The sequence below is a fragment of the Lagenorhynchus albirostris genome, chromosome 20 (assembly GCF_949774975.1).
Source record: "Lagenorhynchus albirostris chromosome 20, mLagAlb1.1, whole genome shotgun sequence".
Taxonomy (NCBI): domain Eukaryota; kingdom Metazoa; phylum Chordata; class Mammalia; order Artiodactyla; family Delphinidae; genus Lagenorhynchus; species Lagenorhynchus albirostris.
Window position 1 is genome coordinate 38,045,291 of NC_083114.1, and position 25,793 is coordinate 38,071,083.

At 41.5% G+C, this 25,793-nt stretch overlaps 1 protein-coding gene across 1 annotated transcript; it reads right to left on the bottom strand.

The window, feature by feature from the left end:
* Positions 1–25,396, bottom strand: KPNB1 (karyopherin subunit beta 1). Its single transcript, XM_060132923.1, has 22 exons — positions 25,267–25,396; positions 25,103–25,161; positions 22,731–22,913; positions 20,073–20,273; positions 19,018–19,170; positions 17,279–17,338; positions 16,411–16,500; positions 15,952–16,062; positions 15,092–15,193; positions 13,621–13,845; positions 12,221–12,412; positions 11,289–11,419; positions 10,084–10,231; positions 9,666–9,737; positions 8,295–8,439; positions 6,636–6,718; positions 6,037–6,144; positions 5,514–5,657; positions 5,295–5,400; positions 4,520–4,634; positions 3,701–3,862; positions 1–3,032 (listed from the first exon to the last, which is right to left on the bottom strand). Coding segments are annotated over exons 1-22 (2,631 nt in total). The 5' UTR covers positions 25,307–25,396; the 3' UTR covers positions 1–3,031.
* Positions 25,397–25,793: the final 397 nt, after the last annotated feature.

Below are 25,793 nucleotides of genomic sequence, written 5' to 3' on the forward strand. Positions count from 1 at the left end.
AAAATAAAAATAAAGCGGACTTTATTTAGAAGATAAAGGTGGTGTTATCAGTTTTGGTTAATAAAGTTGGGCTCAAGTGTTTTAACAGGTCTTTACTGCCATCACAGACTGGCATGCCAAGGGCATTCTGAATGCCAATTACAGACTGAAGTTGTTTCAAAATCCAAGATGCTGTCAAAATCTGATGATGGAGCTTGGATTTGGATGTTTTTCTTAAAGTTGGACTGACACATTTCTTATATATGAGTGACTAGATTACTTGGTTCTGAAAATGAAAACACTACACTGAGCAGTTCCCCTCCTCCACAAGTCCGTAAGGCAATGTTGCAGTTGCCTCTGACAGCCAAAATCTCAACATTTCAACAGGGGAGCTAAGAGGAACTGGGAAAATGAAAAGCAAAATTAATAAATGTAATTGTAATTGATATAGGCAGCTGCCACTTGTGGCAAACCAAAGCCTAGTCCGATGCCTATTTTCTTCACATTTGCACTGCCATCTTACCAGACGGTAACTACATTCTTGAAGGAATGTGCCAAGACTAGAGTGGGGAAGGCCCAGACAGTGAGTGGGCAGAATGCATTTTGCATCCATTTGCCTTAGGTGGTACAATTAAGGACAAATACCTAGTGGGAAGACCCACTAGCCAAAGGTAACTAGAAAAGAGGGTAATAAATGCATAACCAGTGCAGAGTAACTGCGAGGCACCAAGACCACAGTCCAACCAGCCCATTTTCCTCCTCTCCATCACTGAGTGGATCTGGGAGAAAGCATTAATAACAGCACTTGTCAACTGCTTCCCTGGAACAAAACATGACAAAACACACGGGTTTTGTTTTCATTACGGTTCTCGGTGTACTTTATTCTCCTGCTGTCTAGCTAAGCAGCCCACACAGGACAGAAATGGGTAGCACTGAGGAATGATCAGATTTTTTTTCTCCCCAATATTCCTGCCCCCTCCCTAAGCCCTGACCAACCCTTATCAGGAATGGTTAGTATATCACCCTTTCCCTCAAGAACAACTAAAATTTAAACAAGGCATTATAGGGCCAGGTCTCTTCAGAGGGCTCAGGAGCTGGTGTGAGCTCTTTATTCACAATGGAGTGTCTTTCCTTCAAACACCTGGATTTTTTTTTTTTGTACACTGGTTCATAGATCGGCACTTGACTTTGAACCTGGCACCAAAAGGCACAATATCTGATACCCTGTACAAGAGCTATTAGAGATGCTGCCGTATGGATGGGCAAAACTGAGCCAATCCCGCTTATGAATGGAAGGCTTGAACAGGGAGTTGGCAAAGAGAAACATGTAAGCCCATATTTTTTGCTAGAATGGAAATGAAAGTGGGAAATTAAGGTCTTTTTAATCCTCCAAATACCTGGAAGCAATTTAAAAATCTTTCTTGGTGCTTTTGAAAGCAGCATATTCAAAATGCCAGCAAAAACTCCTAATAACTGCAGAACCAAAAGGGGATCAAAGCTTACCAACATCCCTCCTTATTGCTGAAAAAGTCTAAAACCAAAATTCAGGGTGCCCTGTTTCCTTGTAAAAGGGAAAATAATTAAGTCTGATTTATCATCATAGCACATCACACTTTAAAAAAAATATTACAGCGTGTGACCAGGGGAATGTTTTGACACCATTTTATTAATCTTCAACTTCAGTGGAAAAATATAACCTTTTTCAAGTGCCATTTTCATCACAAGAGTTCTAGCATATATATATATGTGTATATATATATACACACATATATATTCCTTTGTTTTGATTACTTGGTTTTGAAGTGCAGCAAGAGACCAATACCGCATTATAATCAATCAAATAAAAGAGAACAGAAGGCCAAGCAGTTTCCAAATGGTTATTTTATCAGATTGTTTAAACATTAAATTTATCCTTGTTTGCAATCCAAAATAGTTACCTGAAATTTGCTGTTTGTGTTTACTTTTATGGTATGTTTGTTTTCTAAACTCTTTGGCACAATTTTCTGGGGGCGTTCAGACTGCCAAGATACATGTCAGGAGAGAACTTTTCTTTTGTGCTGCCAATTATGAGCATTTAAATTTTGGTTTGTTGGGTTGTGGCTTTCTTTTGTTTTCGAAGTCTGCATTCTTTATTTGTAACAACTGTATTTTTATTTTTTCTATATCCTCTAACTCCAGAGTTCCCCCCCCACCCCACTTCTACATTCACAGTTGAACCATATTATTAGGAAAGGCGCCTTGATGAAAAGATCAGGGTGGGAGCTCTGACCATTCGTCAGTGTTTTCCCTAGAATTAAAAAAAAAAAAAAAAAGAAAAAAACCCAAAAAACAAAACCTAAGAGCGTCTTTCCTTTTTTTCGTCTTATATCTCTTGTGCTGCATCAGTAGACAGAACTTCAGTTAGTTTCATGAAATGCAACATCCTAACCTCTTTTTTTCTGGGAAAAAGAAACTGCAATGACTTGAAGTTGAGAATGTGGATACCGCCTCACTCACACACACTCATTCTCAGACTGTAAAGAATCCCTCACCCTCCTTTCAGCCAGCACGCATACAGTACCAGTACCACGTGGCAAAGGTACACCAAAGGTGGGCTTGAGACCCAGGCTCCATCTTTCTCATCAGTAGCAAAGGCCAGGATGCCTTTTACAACAAAGCACCACAGCTGAACCCAGTCCCTCCTCCTCTCCCCCAAACTAGTCATTCCACTCGGCACCGGCCAAAAGACAGAAAAGCTAGTTCTAGCCTCTCCTGGGAAGAGAGAGCTTTCTTTTTTTTTTAAAGTAAATCCACCATTTTTCTCTTTTCCAAGATGGCCGACATTATGGTTTTCTACGAAGTCAGTGATTACTTAGCTCACTAGCAGCGCTGCTGTTGATGGCTGCAGCTGCTGCTGTGGCAGGATTTTCAATGTGGTGTGTTTTCAAGCCTCACTCACTCATCCTCTCATTCCCAAACATTCAGCATCCGTGCACACTCCTCACTTCCGGGTTTTTCAAAAGATTGGAGATTTCCAGTGGGGGTCTCAGGTTATCATCCCAATGGTAACAGATCTAAAAACAGATTGGAAAAAAGGTCAATTTTTGAAATCCCATATAGCCAGTAGAGCCAAACACCTCTCTGATTCCTACAATTAAGTGCTTATAGACCCGAATGGAATTTGTCAACTTTTCAATCATTAGCACTTATGAAGGGTAGGAAACTGAAAAGATAAAACTCAAAATAGCCAATTTTACTGAGATCTGTGGTGTAAGATAACTCACTAAGTGAGAGGAAAATAAATTAAAACTACATTTCAAAGCAGAGGTCAGACAACTCCGACTTTGGATATCTTCTGTAAAAGAAAGCAATGTCTCAAAGCACTGCAGTAAAGAAATAAAAGAACATGAGGAAAGAAATACAGAGTAGAAAGAGAATTTTGGGAAAATGCCATTATCGATGACTTTATTAAGGTCCAAAATGATTTGGGGACTTCAGTGAATTCTAGTTATGTAATTTCTGTTCTTTATCACCATGAGGAACCAAAAATGTGGCTCAAGGAAAGATTGGCTGCCTGACCCTTCCACTAGTACAAGGCTGAGGAACAAAGGCCTGGCTCAGAAGCACTATATGGGAAAGAGTACAAAACACCTAAAGAAAGCCCTTGTCAGAACAGTCTAAAGAAAATGTACCTCCTCCCCAAGAAAGAAGAAGAAAGAGGGCAGAGGAGACAAGCTCTTACCAAGCTTGGTTCTTCAGTTTCCTCAGTTCTTTTGTTGCCCATGTAGCAAGGGTTTTTGCTTTGTTAGTCTTCGATCTCCGTCCTTCAGTTAACAGTTCATGGATCATTGGCCTAGCTTCTACTAATTTCAGTACATCCTTCCCAAATGCTGTACACAAGTCCCTGTGCAAAGTAAACACACCTGAAAATGGGCTCCTGGCCCTACAACAAGATCTTGTTTAGAACCTTCCGAACCAGTGCTAAGCTAGCTATGGGTTTCTTGGTATTTACCTACTTTTTAAAGCTGGAAGAAAATTTAAAGATAAGTAAGTCTAACACTTGCCCTCAACAGATTAAAAAAATGAGGTCTAAAAAAGTAGAATAACTTACCCAAGGTTCCACAGCTAATTCATGGTAAAATGAGAACTAGACTCCAGGTCTTTGAGCTGCTCAAAACCAATGTTCTTTCTTCTAATGATACCTCAGAAACCCTCAGTAGAGGAGGCTAAACAGAGGCAATTTGTTGACCAACATCAGAATAGGGGATGGACATAGATCTGATGCTGCTTCTATAATCTCTGAGAGCTCACTTCATAAGAGTTTGGTGGGGAGAAATTAGAAATCTGGAGGGTCTGAAATGAGATTAGAGCTAAATTCTGGAATGAATTATTATCTGAGAACTCAAAACAGGACATGATGGGTTCTATTAAAGAAAGAAATCCCCTCTGTACCAAAAAGGTGGGTAATTGCCATCCAGGCTACTCTCAATATTCTTCACTACACGTCTTCTCATTTTCCGGACATATTCTATTCAGCTATCAGAAGCAGGGTATAACCTACCCGATCAGTCCAGCAGCACAAGCCACTACTCCATCTGTATGATCCTCATCTCCAGCAATGTGGTCAATGAAAGACAGAATAAATTCTACTCTGGGTTGTACCAGCATCACATCCGCTATAAAAGAAAGAGGTCTGATGAGGTTGTCCCACATTTGGCAGGACTATACCCTGTTTACACCCTGTTTCAAAATTCCCAAATACTCTACTCCCATCAGGCAGGTTTTGGGCTGGAGAACTAGTTGCATACAGTTATACCAAATTGTTCTTCCTCAGATTAAGATGTCATTCGTCAAGTCAACAGAAGAGGCAGATACTCCTATTCTTATAAGCAGATATATATATCTGTAGAAACACAAATGGAACCTTTCCTCTAAGCCTGTAATATCAAAGGAGTGAAGTACAAATATTTCCCCAATCAATAACAAAAACATCAGTTGTTAGAGGAAATCTAATGCCCCCAATCCTTCAATTCAGATGCATGGTGGGGGTTAGGGAACTCCCACTCAGTGTTGGCACATATGCAAACAGCAGCAACAGCCTTGCTGGATCCCATCCCTTGCAATGCTCAAGAAATGTGAAGCAAGGTAGCTGAAGAAGCAGGGATCAGAAGAGTCTGTATCCTCCCTCAAAGCTACTCCCTTCATTAGAGCACTGTTCCTCCTTCTCCTCTTCTTTTAAGCAATAGGTGTTAGTTTACAAGTAAACTACACAATGAACACACAGCCCATTTGGCTAAGTGCACACTGGACTAAGTCAACTGGGTTGTATACTCAACGGTGTACGTTCTCCTGGTCTCCCTTCAATCCCTGGACAATTCCAGTATAGGCTTCCAAGCAGCCTTCCCTTAGCTCATTCAGATAATCCACCATGTCATAGTCTGACTGTAAGAGAAAAAGAACAGAATCTCCATCATATCGATGGCCTTTAGTTGTATATTTGTCAAAAGTCCTGCTCCTCCAGTCAGGGCTGGACTTAAAGATAGCTTTAAACTTACCTTGTCCACCTGGGCTTGGGAGGCCTGCTGAAGAGTATTCAATACAACCTCTAGATATTTTTTAAACTCTCCACCAATAGCAAGGGCAATATCACCAAACACTGACAGAATCTGTGGCTTCACAGACCTGTGGACATTTTCATTCTGACAAGGAGAAAAAAAAAAATTTAGTTCTGTCCAAAGATTCAAAAAGCTTTTTAAAATAACCAACTACTGATATGTTTGGTATAGACCTTAAGGAACATACAAAAATTAGCAATGCTTACCTCTAGATAGATTATATATTTACTTTTCCTTTGTACTTTACTGGTCCCCACCTGCCCCACTCAAGTTCCATGCATTGACCATGCGTTCCTTTAATTAACTTCACATTCTTAGGTTAGAATCATCTTGCAAAAATGAACAATTCCCTTCATAAGCCCACAGCCAACATTCTGGGACATATACATTCCCTGTCACGGATCTTGATGTTTAACTATCTTTCTAACCAATGGTAAATTAGATTGTGTGTATAGACACTCACCCCCAAGTTCTCCAGTAAGAGCTGCATCACCTCATCACAGAAAGGTAAGATGTTGGATTGCAGGGCACGGCATAAGTCTCCCACTAAGCCCACAGCCGCCAAACAAACCTGCCAAGAATCAAGAAAATGACCTCTAGAACAGAAAAGGCTGCCTGCAGGGGTAAGGCATGATTTTTTACCTAGCTACTGGTCCTTTATCACTTGAACCTAGAGTCAAAGAAGAAAAGACCCTTCCTCTCTCACATTAGTTCATTTTTTAACAACCAATATGGCAGGAAGAGAACTAGGACTATCTAATCTATCATTAAGAAAGGACAGAAAAGACAATATTCACCAGGGATGGTGGTGGCAGAGGCGGATGGTTTACTGAAAACAAAACAAAACAAAACTCCTTCTTAGGGTGCTACTCTGATGTGTCTAATATCCTGTCCTTCACTGACTATTTCTAGTTCAGACACTCAGGGCAACAAAGTAGCTCAACCCTTGGGGTGATACACAGGGAAATACTACCTGGGCTACAGGATCCAGACTTTTGTACTACAATGACTACCAAGTATAAATGAGAATATAAATGTATTATTGTGAAGAGCACAGCTTACCTGGTACTCAGCATAATTTTTCAATCCAATGCCCAGGAAGGGTTTAAAGGCCTCCATGTATTTTAAGAATTCACCACCCAACACTGTAAAGAAACAAACTATTAGCACCACAGGATATCACAGAAGAGAACAAAAATAACCATCCTAGCTCTCCCAAAATGTATGCACTCCAGTCAAAAGTTAGGTAGAATGTGAGTTAATTACAGATTCTATCACAAAGACTTAGGGCTGCCTTGGACAAGCCAAATTCATAACTGCTAAAAGGGCCTAACTCTTATACCCTGGAGATAATGACAAATCTCCAAAGAGTGGGATTTCACTCTGGCTGAAACTACCAAGTGGTATGGCCCTCAAGGAATGCCAAGGTTAATTATGAATTGCCTGAGCTAGTGATATTGCCTCTTGTCCACCTCTTCATCTGATTATAACATGTCCTCTTTGGAAGCCAGCTATTTTTTTGGCCTCGCCGGGCAGCTTTTGGGATCTCAGTTCCAACCAGGGATTGAACCTGAGACCACCAGGGAACTCCTGGAAGCCAGCTTGGTCTCTAGCCAATTCCATCAAGGACTTACTTAATAAGCCAGTCAAGAAAAGCTGTCTGGGTTTCATATCCAAATCAGCCACTCCAGGAACCAAAATCAACTTCTGTGCCCTGCCAGGGTAATCACATGTTGCCAGACCAGTTGCACATAGGCTCCTTATGCTAGAAATGGGTCTGCCTTAATAATACACCTTACAGGGCTTCCCTGGTGGCGCAGTGGCTGGGAATCTGCCTGCCAGTGCGGGGGACATGGGTTTGGGCCCTGGTCCGGGAGGATCCCACATGCCGTGAAGTGGCTGGGCCCGTGAGCCACAGCTGCTGGGCCTACGCGCCTCACTGCAGAGCCCGTGCTCTGAAGCAGGAGAGGCCATTGCAGTGGGAAGCCCACGCCTTGGCGAGGACTGGCCCCCGCTTGCCGCAGCTGGGGAGGGGCCCACGTGCAACAACGAAGACCCAACGCAGCCAATAAAATAAATAAATAAATAAATAAATAATGCTTAAAAAAAAAAATACACCTTACAAACCACCACTGAAGAAGCACTCCAGGTTTCTGAAGTGCTCTTTAATGTGCTTTTAATGGCCTTTCAAGGAGCCTTAAGTCAGTTATGGCTTCCCCAAAGCAATTCTGCATAGTTAGACATGTAACACCCAGAAAATCAATTAATTCCTAGAACTTGATGTTTCATTCCATTCCATACCAGGCACCATATTGCGTCAACCTGAATCCAAAGCATTACAACCCAAACCAGAAGGCACCAAGTGCCAGGAAAGAAAATAGAAACCTTTACTTCCTCCATGCTTTACAGGAGCCAAACCTCAATAAAGCAAGTAGACTTTAGGGGAAAGAAGAACCTGATGAATTTGAGGTAGGTAACAGTTCCCTCCACCCCCAGAAAGGTTGCCAATCTGAGTTGCAAATTGGCTCCCCATTCACTTCAAGGAGAGTGGCAAGGCAGTTATACACAAATTTACACTTATGTTCAATCCAGCTCTGAACTGACTCAATACCCCAATAAGTGAGAAGACGGGACTATGCTTTTTTGCAGTCAAAAATTCTTCATGGCCATTGATACTCTTGCATTCTAAAGACATTCCCTGCCCAATTTTGGCTCACTGACCTTCCACCAGTGTGCTAACTGCCATTAGGGCATCCTCTTGCACTCCCCCAGACCCAGCTGTGCTTTGGAACATCCTTAACAGGGAAGCCATGACCACATCAGAGATCTGCAAAGCATCTTGATGTTGCACTTTCCGGAGAACATTCTGTGAAATGAAAAAGAGTTCAGAATCTGTTGATTCCAAACCCTTCAATCAGAACACCATACTTTTTTTTTTTAAATCAATTAAGTCCCTAGAATTCTTTTTTTTTTGGGGGGGGGGGGAAGGCTTTTTATGCTCAGAAGTTTTGACAGTGCAAATCATCTACAATGAAACATACATTTAAATATCTCATCTATTTCCCAATTCAGAACAAATACAAGATGATCTTCCATAGTGCAAAAAGTCATCTCCTCTGTGTTTTATTTAAGTCTGACAAATCCTTTCAGCAGGCTCCATAATCTAGTTGTACTGGAATGGCAGTTAAATTATTTCAGCTTTGAATAAGGACACGTCATATTAGAGTTCTTACTCATAAAACAAAAGAGCAACCCTTTCTATAGCCTAACCCATTTACAGATGATGGTCAAGAAACTGTCTTGATAAACTGAAACCCATCTGACTTTTCCCAATTCAATATTCGTCAAACCTCCCTCCCTACCCTTTAATTTGTTTCAACTAATGTTACTGGATCAGGAAAGACCTCTTAACAGTCATGTTTTAAAAAATAAAGTTTGGAGTAAAAAAGAGAACGGAGTCATAGGTAAGATGACCTAGTCAGCATCACTCAATTCTAAAACCTAGTACCCACCTAAGCACTAGACAAGTTCCAAGGTTTTCCTGTTCTTGGATAAAAAAGGGAATAGCTCCTCAGCCACGCCATGACTCCAGTCACGAGCAAGGAGTTAACAGTTTAATTTTCCCAGTCTCTCCTCAGAAAAAGTCTACTGTGAACACCAAATACTATAAATTATAATAAAGTTTCCAACAGCAATTGTTTCAAAAGATGATGGTTAAAAACACAAGGCTGTATTTTTAGCTCAGTGAACCATAGCTGGGAACCAAATCTGACTGGGCTACACTTGGACAACCCAATGAAAACCAGACTAAAAGTTGCTAATACAAAATAGCTGCACAGCTGGGAGGACCATCACAAATGGAGTAGTTTCCTTCCCTACACTGTACAAAAGACAAACCGCATTTTTACGGACAGACAAGAAAGGAAAATGGGAAATTACTCTCCTAATCCATCAGACTAAGGCCTTTTGAGAAGAGCTTCTGACCACCATCATCTATAACATCATCTTCAGAGTTCTGTGTGTACATGAACTTGTCATCCTGAGATATGATTCTCTTCCCTGGAGCTATTAAGTGATAAGGCACCATCATACCTGAAGAGTTGCGCAGAGTAAAGACTGAAGGTCATTGAACTGGATCCTATCCGATGTGCTCTGGATATGCGACTACAAGAAAAAGAAGATCATGTTCTGAATAAACACCTTCTGAAAGGGCTTTAAACTCCCTCAATGCTTCCATTTTTGCTGGGTTTGCCAGGACCACTAAATAATCTTTACTGGTGCTAATGCAGGAAAGTAAATAAGCTTATATACGTACATGGTGTTACACATGTATGAATAAACTGTAGCAAACAATACAATTTTAAGTTGCAACAATTTTTGTATAAGTCTTATATCTTTCTGAGAACATATATGCTTAAGCACTGAAAAAAAGAGAACAGTCTTGAAACTAGAGCTCTGTGTTAAGTACCACACCCTTCCCACCAGGAACCAGGAACGCCCTCAGTCTCACCTCCATCTGGAGCACCTGCTGTAGTCGTTCCATGATGACTAGAGTCGTTTTCTGAACTGCAGGGTAACAATCCTTGGCACTGTTTTTCACAATTTCCATCAGAGATTCATACGCAGAACTCCTCAGGTTGTTCTGGTGTCCATCAGGTCTGTAAGGAACAGACAGCAAAAATCGTAAAGCCTTAACGGAGAAAGGACAGAGAAGTCATTATAATATAGAAACTCTCTCACTGAAAATAACCCAGAAACCGATATGGCTGATCTGAGTTTGGCAAACACAATACAGCCTGGAACCAAATTTTCAATCTCTGAGCCAATGACTACGTTCAATATGGTTTCCAGACCTGTTTAAACTTTAGAATGGCCCTTTTGGAAATGGGCTAAAATTGTAGGAAAAATAGTTAAAAATGCTGAAGAACCCATGTGGATAATTGAAGAGGCTGCACAAGTAGCTATGAAAAAGACAACTTGGGAATTCCCTGGCGGTCCAGCGGTTAGGACTCCGTACTCTCACTGCCAAGGACCTGGGGTTCAACCCCTGGTTGGGGAACTAAGATCCCACAAGCCACGTGGTGTGGTCAGAAAAAAAAAAAAAAAAAGATATATCAATTGTCTTCATTCATCTGCGAGATGAAGAAATGAACTAGTTAAGCATGAAGAACTGATATCCAGCCCTCTTCCTAATGGTTTCTTTTGAGCATGGCTTTAGGTATAGCTTACACAAAATCACAATAATTAAAGGTTGTCCCCAACTTATAACCCCTTCAAACTACATTTCCAAAGGTCATTTATAAAACAACTGTATTTAATGCCAAGTTCCTCACCCAATATCATAAATGGTGTTTAGTAATCTGGTATGGCAACTAAATTCATAATGAGAGCTACTATTTCTCTTATACCATAATCAAATACTCCTATTAACTGTAGACACTGCAAAATGAAGGCACCTCTCTAGGTCAACTACTCTCTACCTGTAGAGAAATGAGATTATTTTCTGACCTTAGTTATAAACCGTACAATTCTAAGGTAGTCGAAAGTCTACATTTCTTTCCTCACTCTTATTTAAACAATCTAGAACAGGATTCTTTTAATTTCTCCTATTGCAATGTTTCTATGATTAGGTTAAACAGTCCCTACACAAGAGGCAAAAGGAGTTGGATGCAAAGACACCACTCATTTCACTCATTTCTGTGTAGTATCAGTTACCTGTCTGTGGTCTCCAAGAGCTTCTGAACTATGAGTTCAAAAGAAGAAGATAAGCAATAGGTAGCTGGTTCTTCCTGATCATCAGCTACATCTGCAGCTTCATAAGCAGCTTCAGCCAGACTGGAGAAAGCCTTAAACCCAGACAGAGTAAATATTAATTAAACTTCAAAAGAATCCCACTCCAGGATTACCTCATTTTCCCTTAAGATACCTTGGGCAGAGTTCCTTTCCAACTGATCTAAGAATAAACCAATGGCAGTGAATCCTCAATTCTTCCTATCCAGGTCATCTCAAGACAACTTAACATGTACAGCTACCCTTAAAATTAAATAAACGTATGTATGTACGTATGTTTCTTTATATTTTGTTTCTGCTGCCTAATAATCTACACACAACTCTAAGCAGCAGAGTATTTTCACCTACCACGAATGCCTGCCACTTCATTTCTTCTCTTTCCATTCACAGAAAGCCTCTTTGTCCCACTCCTTCCTTATTTTACCTTCCTCCCCCAAACCCCAAAGGTCCCTAACGAACTACATTCAGCCTATACTGACTCAACACTGAGCTGCCTACCTTCCTTCCCTCATACCCCCTTCTCAGCAATGGTTACTTTTCATGGCCAGCAACTCTCTACCTTAATCAAAATTTCTTGTCCCCAAGCAACTGAAGAAAAAAACCCAAGTCCAGATAGTTTTCCCGCTGGCTTAACATGACTCTTCTAAATGGCTCAGGAACCAGTCACCATGAGACAACAGTTCCCACTGGGTCATGCAGCTCACATCTCGCCCACATTTTAATTGAAGAAATTAGAAAGGAGATGCTATTCAGAAAAAGCCTTCTAGTGAGGTAGACCCATTTCTCTCCCACACCTCCTACTTCCTTGCCAATGGCTTGGCCAACCTCCTTATCTCACCAGGAAGAAAATCCCTCACCCAGCACACATTTGAAGCCACTCTGGGTTCAGCACTGAGGCCCTCAATCAGACACTGCAGCAGGGGAGTCAAGTAGACATCATTGATGGCAGCTTCGGGAAGCAGTTCACAGATTCTGCCCACAGTCCATGCAGTTGTGTCTCGAACAACTACACTGGGGTCTTTCATTAATTCTATTAAGGTGGGCATAGCCTGAAAATACAACAGTTATTGGCAAAGCAAAACAAAGATTAAAGTTCATGCTGACTGATACCTCAGAAGAGGAAATACTGATGTTTGGAATTTAACTCAAAGTATCAAGATGGTTTTGTCATTTTATAAGACATGCTTATCAAATATCCAACAATATAATAAAAGTAACTGGAAAAGTGAAAAAGTCCTCCTCTCTTCACCAAATCCCAATACACAGTTTTATTAAGAGTTTGGTATGAATACTTTCAGCAATCTTTATTGAATTACTCAGGCAGAGATCCCAGGATGAAGCTGTGATGGCATTTAGCTATTCCTGAACGGTTGAGGTCTATATACACTAAGCTCAATTAAAATGTACTCTTGGGCTTCCCTAGTGGTGCAGTGGTTGAGAATCCGCCTTCCAATGTAGGGGACACGGGTTCAGTCCCTGGTCTGGGAAGATCCCACATATCGCGGAACAACTAAGCCCGTGCGCCACAACTACTGAAGCCTGCGTGCCTAGATCCCATGCACCACAACAGGAGAAGCCACGGCAATGAGAAGCCCACGCACCACAACGAAGAGTAGCCCCTGCTCACCACAACTAGAGAAAGCCCACGTGTAGCAACGAAGACCCAATGCAGCCAAAAATAAATTTAAAAAAAATATGGAGAATTGTTTATGATATAGCATTTAGTGAAAAAAAAAGTTTTAAAACTGTACAGTAAAATCTCCATCCTGTTGCACATACATGCACACTGTTATCACTGGGCAATGAGATTAAAGGTAGCTTTTTCTTTTTGGCCTTTTTTGCATTTTTCAAGTCATATGATTTTTGTAATAAAAAAAGAAATATATTTTATGCCTCATTGACAGCGAATAGCTATCCACAAGTAATCTTTGTGGATAACTATTTACAGCTTTGTTTTTAAAATAAAGGCAAGGGCTTCCCTGGTGGCGCAGTGGTTGGGAGTCCGCCTGCCGATGCAGGGGACACGGGTTCATGCCCCGGTCCGAGAAGATCCCATGTGCCGCGGAGCGCTGGGCCCGTGAGCCATGGCCGCTGAGCCTGCGCGTCCGGAGCCTGTGCTCCGCAATGGGAGAGGCCACAACAGTGAGAGGCCGGCGTGCCGCAAAAAAATAAAAAAAACAAAGGCAAATCTTCAAGCAAAAAGTTTAAATAAACAATAAATATCCCACTTTCCACCCACAAACTCCCTCAGCTTCACCTGTATAACTAGTGGTTTGAGCTGATTGGGCTCTGGTCCTTCCAAGATACAGCCGAAAGCCATCACTGCTGCATCCCGGTACCGCCAATCAGGGTTCTTGATGTGTTCCTTGATGAAGGGGAGGACATGCGGGACAATGTCATCTTCACAGCAGGTGGCCAGGAGCATGAGGCACACCCCAGCTGCTTTGCAGGGGTTCCAGTCGTCGTCATCATCATTTTCATCCTAGTGAAAGAATGTGGCATTAATTAAGTTTTTGTTCAAAGAATCACTTTAACTCAAAAGGTCCTCTGACTACTCTCAAATATCATTACAACTTAAGTTTTGGGGAAGTAAATAAAATATAAAACCTTCATATCTTTATCCCTTCCGCAAAGATTCATCACAGCACAGCCTTTGTTAAACAAGATGTAGATAGAGGGAAGATACTTCTTAGCACTATACAATGAGATGAACAAATTCCAACTACATGCAATAAGGATGAATCTTGAACACATAAAGTAAAAAGCAGGGCAAAAGAATATATGCTACTTGATTCTAGTTATATAAAGTTCAAAATCAGTCAAAATCTATGCAGTTAAAGGTGAGGGAGGAGTTAATGACCAGGAAGAAGACACTGGGGGGATGGGGGTGGGGAGTGTGGTTCTGGTGTGCTAGTAATTATTATTTCAATAAAAAGTTAAAAAACATTCCATTCAGATCTCCCTTGAAACTAGAATTCAAGGTATATCCTTCTTATTGTGGCTGTTCACACCAGAGTAATTTAAGGTAGGCTGCTTATGCAACTTCAGAAAATTATATACCTAAAGAATGATTTGTTCCCAAAATGAGAAAAGCACAACAAAAATATACAAAAGTGAAAATACTAAGGTCAAAGATAGAAAAACAACAACTGTAAAACTAAAAGATGAGATGAAAATTTAAGGGAACACCCAGTCCATTTCAAACTAAGTGTATCTCTATTTATCTTTCAAGATCGCTCTATTAAGAGTCATGTACTTCCCTAAAAACAAATTACATTCCTGTGTACGAAGAAATTTTGCAGTGCTCAAAGTTACAGCGTTGTTCCCTCAAAGCACTGCCAGCTCTTTGATAATATTTCACATGCACCAGAAGAGATGAGGTGACAGAAAGAATCTTTCCAAACACCATACCAAGAAAAACTGTGATGCATGAAGCTGAAAGGGAACAATGGCAACCAAGATACACTTCTTATAAGATAATTTCTCTACTTACTCATTAAACCCACATCCCTCATGAAGTCTTGCTACAGTTATTTTGTCAGGCTGATCAAAAACTACTCAGAGCCTAGAGGATCTTACTGATCCAGCTCAGCTCTTCCCGAGGCATCTATAACAGAACATCAACTAGTTCAAGAGTTGCTGAGTTCCTTTGTGGCAACTGTTCCACAGCAAACCAACCGTTAACAAGGCTTCACAGCTCACCTGGCTAGATTTGGAAGGTAACTCACCTGTTTAGTTAGTGTCTGTGTGAGGATTGGAACCAGGTATTGTAGTGCTCCCTTGGCATAAAACTTGCTGGTGTGCTCAGGGGGCCGTCCTTGTTCTGCTGCCTGAGGAGAAACATAAAGCAAATTCTGGACAGCAGCAAACAAGCTATGATACTAAAGGCATACAGTGAGAGCTGCCCACAGGTCTGTACAGAAATACATGGAGCACATGGTAACATGCAGTGTGTGTGCTCTTTGGAGGCGCTCATTTTTGGGCTACTTCAATGAGATTCTTTTAGGCCATACATATAATCTACCTTAAAGGACCAAGGCAACCTTAAGAATTATATTCTTTATTCACTAAGTGACCTCTGGATGAAGAGATGTATGAAGCTTACATAAAGATGCCAAAGATTGTGCTTTTTGTAGGACATAAAGACAATCAAGGTTGGAAACAAAGCTTGAATTCGAATTTGCGAGTGCAGAATTAACCCCTTTCTCCGTATCTAATTCCTTCAACAGAGTTAGTAAGCTATCAATTATACATCCCATGCTTGCATTAGGCCTTCCAAAAGAAAATAATTCAGCATCAGATGTCACCTGGTTAAAATGCGACTTCCTGCTGCCCCCTTGTGTTCACAGTACTAGTATTTTCAACAAATCCTGACTGGTAAAAACAGGAGATGCTTCATTCCTGATCTGTCTCCCTCATGAGGGCCTCTGGCTAGCAGAAAACCCCAAATCTCTACAAATGGAGATACCCTCTAAGCCCGGTCATAATAAAGCTCTCCCAGAGGAAAAATAATATCCACAAAAGAGGTAAGTCCCAAAGCCCAGTCAGAATGACAGCTCTCCCACCACATGGACTCTCCCAGGCTCACCTCTGAAGCTTCAATGGCCAAGTCCATTTCCTCATCACAGACATTGGACCAGAATTCTATCCCTTGTAGGGCCACCTCATCAATATCACTTTTCATTGCTTCAATTGTGATCTTAAGAGAGAAAAACACAACACCCCAGGTCCCAAATAAGTGCTGGTTCAAGTTCGACCCCTCCTATAATCACAAATACTCAAGTTTCAAAAATGTATATTTATGAAAGCTAGGTCTGAAATGAAACGTAGGAAAAAGAGATTTTTAAAATATACTCTTCTTATTAGTACAAAGGTAGCACAAGTTTTCTTGGCACACTGCTGATGAACTTAAATCTAATACGCAGACTCAGGGAATTTCCTTGATTTCACAACATTAAATAATTACAGAACTGACGAAACATCAACTAAGAATAATGGACTTTTGCAATCAGCTCTATGCTCAACTACATAAAATAAAAATACTTACTGCAAAAAGAGCAGGACCCATATATGTCTCCATGTACTGATAATATAAGGACATTATCTTCACCAGATTCTGTAAGGCAGCCACTCGTACCTTTTGCAAACATCAGATTAAACAGTTTACTATTTAGTTTAATAACAATGCAATCTGACAAAGGGAAATAACCACTTCACTCAAATGGGTTAATAATCTATAGTGTCAATTGAAGTGTATTTCTTTTCCTTCTTTTTTACTTTAAAGATATCTGTGGAACCCCTGGCAGGACTAAACTCACTAACGCCCTCAGACTGGATGTTACTCCCACCGGCTTCAAGGGTCAAGGTTTAGGTTACTGCAATAGGAAAGCTGTTTCAACGGCTACAATGGAAAACAATCGCTTGAACAACCTACAGCAATTAAATAGCAAGGCTGGGCTTCCCTGGTGGCGCAGCGGTTGAGAGTCCGCCTGCCGCCGCAGGGGACGTGGGTTCGTGCCCCAGTCTGGGAAGATCCCACATGCCACGGAGCGGCTGGGCCCGTGAGCCATGGCTGCTGAGCCTGCGCGTCCGGAGCCTGTGCTCCGCAGTGGGAGAGGCCACAACAGTGAGAGGCCCGCGTAGCAGAAAAAAAAAAAAAAAAAACAGCAAGGCTGATCAAAAACCATTTCTCCCTTAAATCTTTTTTAAGAAGGTGACAACTTCCATCATGTTAGCTTTCCAAGGACTATTCTTCCCTCTTCTCCAATTCAGTGAAGAAAAATTCTTATTTAATAACAGTATTAGTCAAACCTATTTCTGAAGTCACCAGATTCCAACATTTCAAACTACTATGCTAGAGTTAGCATTTCCTAGGAAAGACAGAAGACAAATTTTTCACATGACCTCTCACTTACCCTTGTATCTGGACACTGTGTGGCTTCACAGACCACCTGCATAATAAAGTGCCTTTCAGACTGCAAAAGAATAAAAATAAAGAAAATGAGAAGAGTATAAACCACATATATGAAGATTACTAGACTATCCCTTCAAAGAAAACTCTCACTCCCTCAGGGACCCACACAACCGTGGACCAATCAAGCAGGTTTTCCCGACACAGTAATGGGACTATGAAGGCTCTACAGAGTTTGCCCCCAGTGTCTACTATATGACCTGCCCTCTAAGGAGGTCCTGAATCTTTTAATCCCCCAAATGACCTTCACTAACAAGACTTGAGGAAGGAAGCAGACAGGAAAATGTAGGTCACAGGATTGAAATAAAGATGGCTAAAACAAAACAAAAAACCCCCCTACAATTAGGAAAACCCCCTTCCTTGTATTTAAAATTTAAGAGAGGGACTTCCCTGGTGGTCCAGTGGCTAAGACTCCGTGCTCCCAATGCAGGGGGCCCAGCTTCAATCCCTGGTCAGGGAACTAGATCACGCATGCCGCAAGTAATATCCCACATGCCGCAAGTAATATCCCACATGCCGCAACTAAGACCCGATGCAACCAAATAAATAAATAAATATTTTTTAAAAATTAAAAATAAAAAAAAATAAAATTTAAGGGAATTCAAACAAACCCAGATCAAATGTGGTAAGATACAGAAGACTAATGAACTACATTTTCCAAGCAATTAGAATTGCAGTTTGCTTTTGTTTCTTAGACCTCCCTACTTTGTCCACTCTAAGGCCAAGAAAAGGCAAAAAGCCCAACTAAAGCATCAACAAACGTGCAAAAATGCTTTCAGACTATATCACCCAGCAATCGACTTCTGGGTATATATCCAAAAGAACTGAAAACGACTTCTCAAAGATATATTTGTACACCCATGTATACAGCAACACTATTAACAACAGTCACAAGGTGGAAGGAAGCAAAACAAATGCCCATCAACCAACGAATATAATGGAATTATTATTCAGCCTTAAAAAGAGAATTCTGACACATGCTATAACATGCATGAACCCAAGACATTATGCTAAGTGAAATAAGCCAGTCACAAAAAGAAAATTCAAATACTGCATGATTCTACTAACATAAACTGTCTAGAATAAACAAACTCATAGAATCAGAAAGTATAAAGGTGGTTGCCAGGGATTGTAAAGGGGAAAATGGCGAGTTAATATAATTTCAGTTTTGCAAGATGAAAAAGTTCTGGAGATTGGTTGCAAAACAATGTGCATATACTTAACACTACTGAGCTTTACACTTAAAAATGGTTAAGATGGCAAACTTCATTTTATTGTACATTTTAACACAACTACAAATAAATAATAGGGGGAAATACTTTCAGGCAAAATAAACTTTATTTATTAATTTTCAAAAGCACTTTCCTAAGGAAGTATGAAACAGCCCAATTTGCATATTTTAAAAAAATCCCAAAGCATACTCACACTTTGGACTGCAAAAGGGAAAACCTAAACCTAGAAACATTTTAGGTCACATTATTCCCAAAAGCCTGATGAGAAATGGCAAACACCTACTCCATGGTCGTTTCACACAACACAAATCTTAACTAGATGGGAAATAAATGCTTCTAAAGAAGATGGTACCTTCTAAGTCATAAACTTAAAACAAAACAAAACAAAACTTTCATTTAACTCTCACACCTCACCCTCTGAACCTACACCTTTTAATCAAGAGACACTTACCTCTTTGTCAAAGTTTGCTTTGGTGAACTCCAGTGAGTTCAGGAGTGCATTAGTAGCCGCTAGCTTCACATTATTACTAGGCTCTTCTTTCCTCATCCCCTGGATTATGGCAGTCAGAATCTCATTGGATTTATCCTGTAGCTGCTCTGGGTCCTGAAACAGCAGAGAAGTGCAGTGAATATAATAATTGAGCTCATGACTAATCAGCAGTCCTTTCAACTGTAAAATCTATTTGAGAGAGTATCATGAGACTTTCCTGATCTTTTCCCACACATTTCCATTTAGGGACAAACCACCTGCAAAATATCCCAGGGTCTGGTAGTCCAAAATTGAACTGAAACAAGTTAAACTCATCAACTTCATCTCTGCTTCTTAGCATAATGACTCTGGGCATGAAGTAATGCTGGCTTTTTTTTTCCCCTTCTGTGCAAATGGAGATGGCAGTCTGGTGTTTTTTTCCAGGCCATCTGTACCAACTGAAGTAAAGCTTCAGAACATCTGAGGACCAAGGATCAACACCTGGGCACATCTATGGAGTCTAAGTCCAGGTCAAGTGCTGTGGACTTCTTTGCTTCATCAAATCTGTATATCAAAACAGACACCAAGAGTAGTAACCTCAGCAGCAACAACAGTCCTAGGAGGGCTGCATTTAACATACTGTGTTGTGGCTCCAGTGGTTAAACCACTACAGCAAAAGCTGGCAAACTGTTTCTGTAAAATAGTAACTGAAAAAGTAACACAGCATCCTTGGTACATTGAGGATCTTCAGAAAGCCATCAGATCAAGGAGAGGAGAGAATATCTATGCCCCTCCATACAGGGATTTCCATCTTGAGTTTGTAAACCTTAAGTCTCTTTCCTTTAGGGCATGCTTAGCAATATGAGGATAAATTAACTATCTAAATATAGAAGTCTAAAATAACAAATAAAGCAGCCCTACTTTCAAAACACTCTGCAATAGCTTGGTTTTCTTCATGATGATAAAGAATAATTCTAATACCATGCATGTTACAACTAGATGGAATCAGAGGTATATAAGTTAGATACAGCACTTACTATATCTTGGCAAATGTAACCAATAGCTTCCAATGTCGACTCTTTCATGTGCTCTGTGCTGTTGGGGTTTGTGACATTGGCCACCAGCTGAGGAATGAGTTCTGGCCATTGGTTCACTGGGATCTCTGCACAAGCAATACCAGCCACACACTGCGAGGCAGAACTAGGCCGGTAAGTTTCTGTGCCCAAAGTCTGCAAAACCTGTACGCAGGTACACACACAAAAAGACAAAAGAGATCAATTTTAATACTACTTGAATATATTTTGCCTACCAGCATACCTCTTACATCAGTCTCTGAATTTTCTATAATACAGAAAAGTAGGAAAAGGCATATACAGTATAGGCCACCTGTTGGGAAAACAGCCAGCCTCAATACCAACAGCAGCACAATCAACACTGCCCCAGAGGCTAGAAATGAAACCAATTATCTCCTACTTCCAAATGGAATCTCCAAAGCCAGATACCTCACCTCAGTGTTCAACACAAGGTGAGAAAGTAGCAAAGGCATAGGTACAGATAAAGAATAAAGCCACAACTGACCCTGGGTTAATCATTACCATGATCAGCTAATTCTGTCAATGAACTCACTAAGAATCACCAGTCCACTCAAAAGGCAAACAGTTAACTGTTCCTGGCATGAACTCAGGACAAAGAGTAGCTGCCAGATATTCAGGCCAGCTCTGCTGACTAGGTCAGGTCACTTAGTATCCTGCTTTGTAGCTAATAATAATGAAATCCCCATCCTTCCCCCTTATACGGTATATCATCAGCCCTGCCCACTCCCAACAGCTCTACCCAATAACAGTTCTGATTGATTCTAAATGAAGGTTTTGCTCCCTAGGGCTACCAGAGCTAGACTGGACTTTAAGAAAGACTGTTATGGGGAAGGGGGCAGGGAGCAGGGATGAGATGAATTGTCCAAAAGGGCAGGGGTTGAACAGGTATTAATCCAAGTCTGACTAAGAAATCCAGGGTGCCTTTATACTGTATTGCACCATCTCCTAGTACATACGTGAATCCCATTCTATCTTTAGCTTTTCTCCTTTAAATTGCTTCTAGAAGACCATTAATTAATATTACTTGAGGTGATTTAGAGACTACAAATGTCTAAATCCTGACTACTGAAAGTTATTTTTTTAAAACTAGGGGTGACCCTAATGATAATAGTCAATTATCAGAAATAAGAGGAGTAAGAAATTAGCTCTCAACTGTGTCCAGACCCACATTTTAAAAAATAACCACCAGCACTGAAAAAGTATTACCAGATGTGCTATGAAAGGGAAAAAAACCCAAGCTAACTGCTATTTTTTTCATGCATGAAAGCTCAATAATGTCTATACAAATTCTTACTCAAAAATTTTAAATTTGGTGTTAAGATTGATGTGCCCCCCTCCAAAGTCAACTACAGTTCCAATCATGTCTTCTCTCATTTACTATTGTATAATTTGAGGAAAATGAGAAATTGAATGAATACAGTTAAGTACCAAGATTTCTAGTGATTATGGGACTTCCCTGGTGGTCCAGTGGTTAAGACTCCACCCTTCCACTGCAGGGGCATGGGTTCAATCCCTGGGTGGGGAACTAAGATGCCGCATGCCACACAGCGAGGCCAAAATACAAAAACAAACAAACAACAACAAAAGATTTCCAGCGATTAATGGAATAAACTTCATTTATATCAAATTACTGAAAGAAGGATTAAAATGTTATTATATAAGGAAACCCAATGTGGACAGAAATAGCTCTACATATTCCAAAGAAGATTCAAAATAAGTTGGCTTTTGTAACCTAGTTTCCTGTCATGAGTTCCTCCATGCAAGAGTGAAGAGGGAAGGAGGTACATAATTAGAAAGAGAAGTTACTGCCGTAAAGAGCACTAATTTACCTAATGCTGACACCCAGAACCAGGAAACAGAAGATTGATGTGCAGAACCACGACTAGCACAAGTACAGACGCAGAAATCCCCCCACTGGTTTCTCCTCAAATACCAAGGACCAACTGATGACTGCACAGATGTTTGACTTACTACTCTCTGTGCCTTATCCATGTAACACAGGCCACTAAAGAACCCAATTAAAAAAAAAAAAGCATATACGTCCATATATTCTGAGTTCTTTGCTGTAGCAAGAATTATGGATTTCTAATTCACCAAGCAAATCACAAGAACTCCATAACGCAGCGTAACAAGTGACATTCAATTTTCCTCAAAAAAATAAATAAAAACTAAAAATCCATCAGCTCACTTTTTAAACACCTTGACAAAAAGCCAGATATCTCTAGAAGTTTCTCATTATTTGCTAAGTAGATAAAATCATGATTAATGTCATAATCTTATTTCACAAACTCTTTGGGCTTGAAAGCCCAGGAGATCATTTAATTCCCCTTCTGACTCCACACAGTGCCATGCCTAAATCACCAAACAATGGAACTATCTACAGCAGAAGTTCTGCAAGAGCTAAGTGTTAGTTAACTAAGCTCTAAATCACTTGGATAAAGACAGTTTGAGAAAGAAGACTTGTATCAAATACATTTTTTACCTTCAAGTTAAGTTTAGATCCCAGACATCTATTGCACTGTCAGCTCCTTCCCATGTAGATGACCAAAGAACTGACACTCCCCAGGCTAGTGTGACCAAAAGGAGATGAAAGCTACTTACATAATTTTTGACTTCCCGTCGAGCATTAGCATCAATAGCAAGCCACCTCTGCTGGTACTGTGTCTTGATATCTGGATCTTTAGATGTCAAAGAATTCTTGATTTGTAGACCAGCTGCAACTCTGGCAACCTGACTGTTTCCTGGATTTGCCAGCACTCTGGACAGTTCCACAAGGAAAGTGGGCTGTTAAGATGTGAATGAATAATACCTCTTAGGAATTTTACCAATTGAGAATAGCACCAAAAAACAGGGGAAAACCTAAAATTTTTAGGACATATAATATTTCAGAAAATGCCAAAATATCTACTTCAAGATTCCTATAAAAATGTTATTTGGTACATGAGGAAGTCATCCATCTTCTCACACAGACTCAGCATTTAACAAGGAGTTACAGATTTTCCTATCAACATCAACTAAGAGTGCCCAAATCTTCACATCAGATCCCCCAGAATTAAAGTAAGCTTGACAATCTGGTAGAGGATTCTTCTTCATACCTAGAACAAAACCCGGTACTCAGTAATTTGTATTTGTTAAATGAATATGTTATGACAGGGTAGAAAGTAAAATTGTTACTTTTAAAATTTAGATTAAAAAAAATCTTGGTCCAAAAAGAATGACACCCAGGGTGGCTTTTGATCTCATGGAAGCAGGTTATAAGAGAGGGAAGTACTTCTAAATGTAAAACATAGACTTAGGAGGCTAGTGTTCTCTAGTTTAGTTTTCAGTGTTTCAGCAAAATAACAGTGAAAAAAGATTTATAAGGGAAAAGTGATAACAAATATTTAGAAATAGGGGGCAACTGAAAAGATAAAAATGTCAAGGAAAATGACTTCTTGTTTAATAGGCAAGAGTTAACACACTAAAAGTCTGCTATTAACAATTCCTTGAGTTGTTCCTATTCTTGAGTTGTTTAAACATTACTGTAGATTCTTGAAAAGTATACTCAATCTTTTGTACTCAATCTGCTCAGGTCCCCAATTTGGTTTAAAAATTTTAACACACACTAGTCTTCCCTGCAAGAAGCTCTCTCCAATGGAAAAGCTAACAGGAAAAACTAAAAGCAGATAGTTTACCACTAACAAGTCCTCCAACCACAGTGGGAAATAATTCTTAAAGGTTTTATTAATTATATACCACTAAAGAATGTTAGGAATGTTGGGAATAAGATAAAATGTTAGGAATAAGAGAGAAGGCTCCTTGCAAATTTAGCAAAAGAAGAAAAGAGGAATATATACCAAATGGAAATATTATCAGTCTATACTAGTGGATAAAAATCTTTTCTATGGAAAATTAAGGATAAAAAGATTAGTAGTAAAAACTAACACATGGAAAGGCAAAAAAAACCCACAAAAAACACGAAAACTCCACAAAACACAAAAAACCCAAAAACCATTCAAAGGCAGTTTGTATAAAATAAAAATACACCTTGTCACTTTTTTTTCTTGCGTTATTTTGCCTAAGTAACACAAAAGAACACATCTGGTTACAGTGAACTATTACCTTTAAAAGATGTCTAGTATCATTCACCCTTCTCTCTGCTCCCCATCCCCCCAACAGGAGGGAATCCAAAGAGGAACATTACTGGCACATAGGTTGTTTCAACCAATACATCTCACAATTTTATACAGAGATCCAGTCTTTAGGGGACTTAACATTCATTTGTTCTGTACCCTTTAAATTTGAAAATATGAAAAACGAGGAACTTTCCTCTGGAAACAGGCCCGATCTCAAGGATGAGCCTCAGCCTGTTATCTGGGTGCAGATTTAGTCTCTACTGATTCGGGGGTACGTGGGGGGGAAATACAAAAACCCGGGTGAGAAATACCCAGTCAAAAAAGGGAGAAACACTGCCGGAAATGGGTTAAGAGGCATTCGGGTGCAGGCCTGGCCATGAGCACAGACCAAGGGAGACTGGAAACGGTAGAGCTCTGGGAAGTAGGCGAACAATCACAGGGGCCACGGGACAGGAAGGAGAAGCCGGCCCCGGTACGAACAAGGCGGGCGGCAGGGTTCGTAGCTTCCACATGGCCCCTAGGCCCGGCTCCCCCACCCCCACCCTTGCTGAACACGCAGCGCCGCGCAACCTAACCTCCCCTCCCTCCCTCTTTCTCCCTCCTGCTGCACCGCCGCCCTCAGGCTGCACGCCGATTGGGTGGCAGTCACCCCGGCGCGCCGCGCCATTGGCCAGATGCCGGGCCCGGGGCGGGACACACCCACCGGCTTCCCGATGGCGGGGTTAGGTTGGACGGGGGGGGAGGGGGACGGGATGGGGCGGGGTGGGTTCCCGAGGCCTGGGCCTCCGGGAGGGCGGGAAGGCCCGCATGCAGGGGATGGGGAGACGGCGGGATGGGGGACGGCGGGGTGGCACGCACCAGGTTCTCCACGGCCGCACGCTCCAGGAACTTCTGCGCCGCTTCCAGTTCCAGCCGATCTGTGGGGGGAAGGAAAGTGGGAAAGGGGCCAGGGTCAGAGGGGCCAGGGCTTCCCCTCCCCCCACCCAATCACCTCAGTTCGACCCCCGGCCCCCGCGTCCTACCGGGAGACACGGTCTTCTCGAGGATGGTGATAAGCTCCATGGCGGAGGTGGTGGCGGCGACTCCTCTTAGGACGACGGCCCGGCCTCTCGGGCGGCGGCTCTAACTGGGGATGGGGGTTGGGGGTCGGGTGGGTAGGGAGGGTGGGGTGGGGGGCGGGGGTCACCACAAGCCCATTCACCGGCTCCCTCTTGGTAGTCGCTCCAGCTCCCCTTCCTTCCTCCTTTCCGTCTTTCCTCCCTCCTAATTTGCTACTGGCGGCGGCGGCAGCTGCTCCTCTGACGGCGGGGGAGGGACCCCGGGGGCAGCTCAGAGCGCGGCTGGTGCTCGGGTGGCGGAGGGAGAAAGAAGGGAAGGGAGGCTGTGAGTTAACGGCGGCTCGCAGGGAGGGAGAGAGGGGGAGGGAGGAAGGCGGAGGGATATTCGGGCCGGACCTCTCCGCGGCGGCACCGCGCTACATGTCGATTGGCTGCCGCTGTGGCCACGCGGAATCCCCAATTGGCCCGGCGGTCAGCGTTGAAGGGCCGCC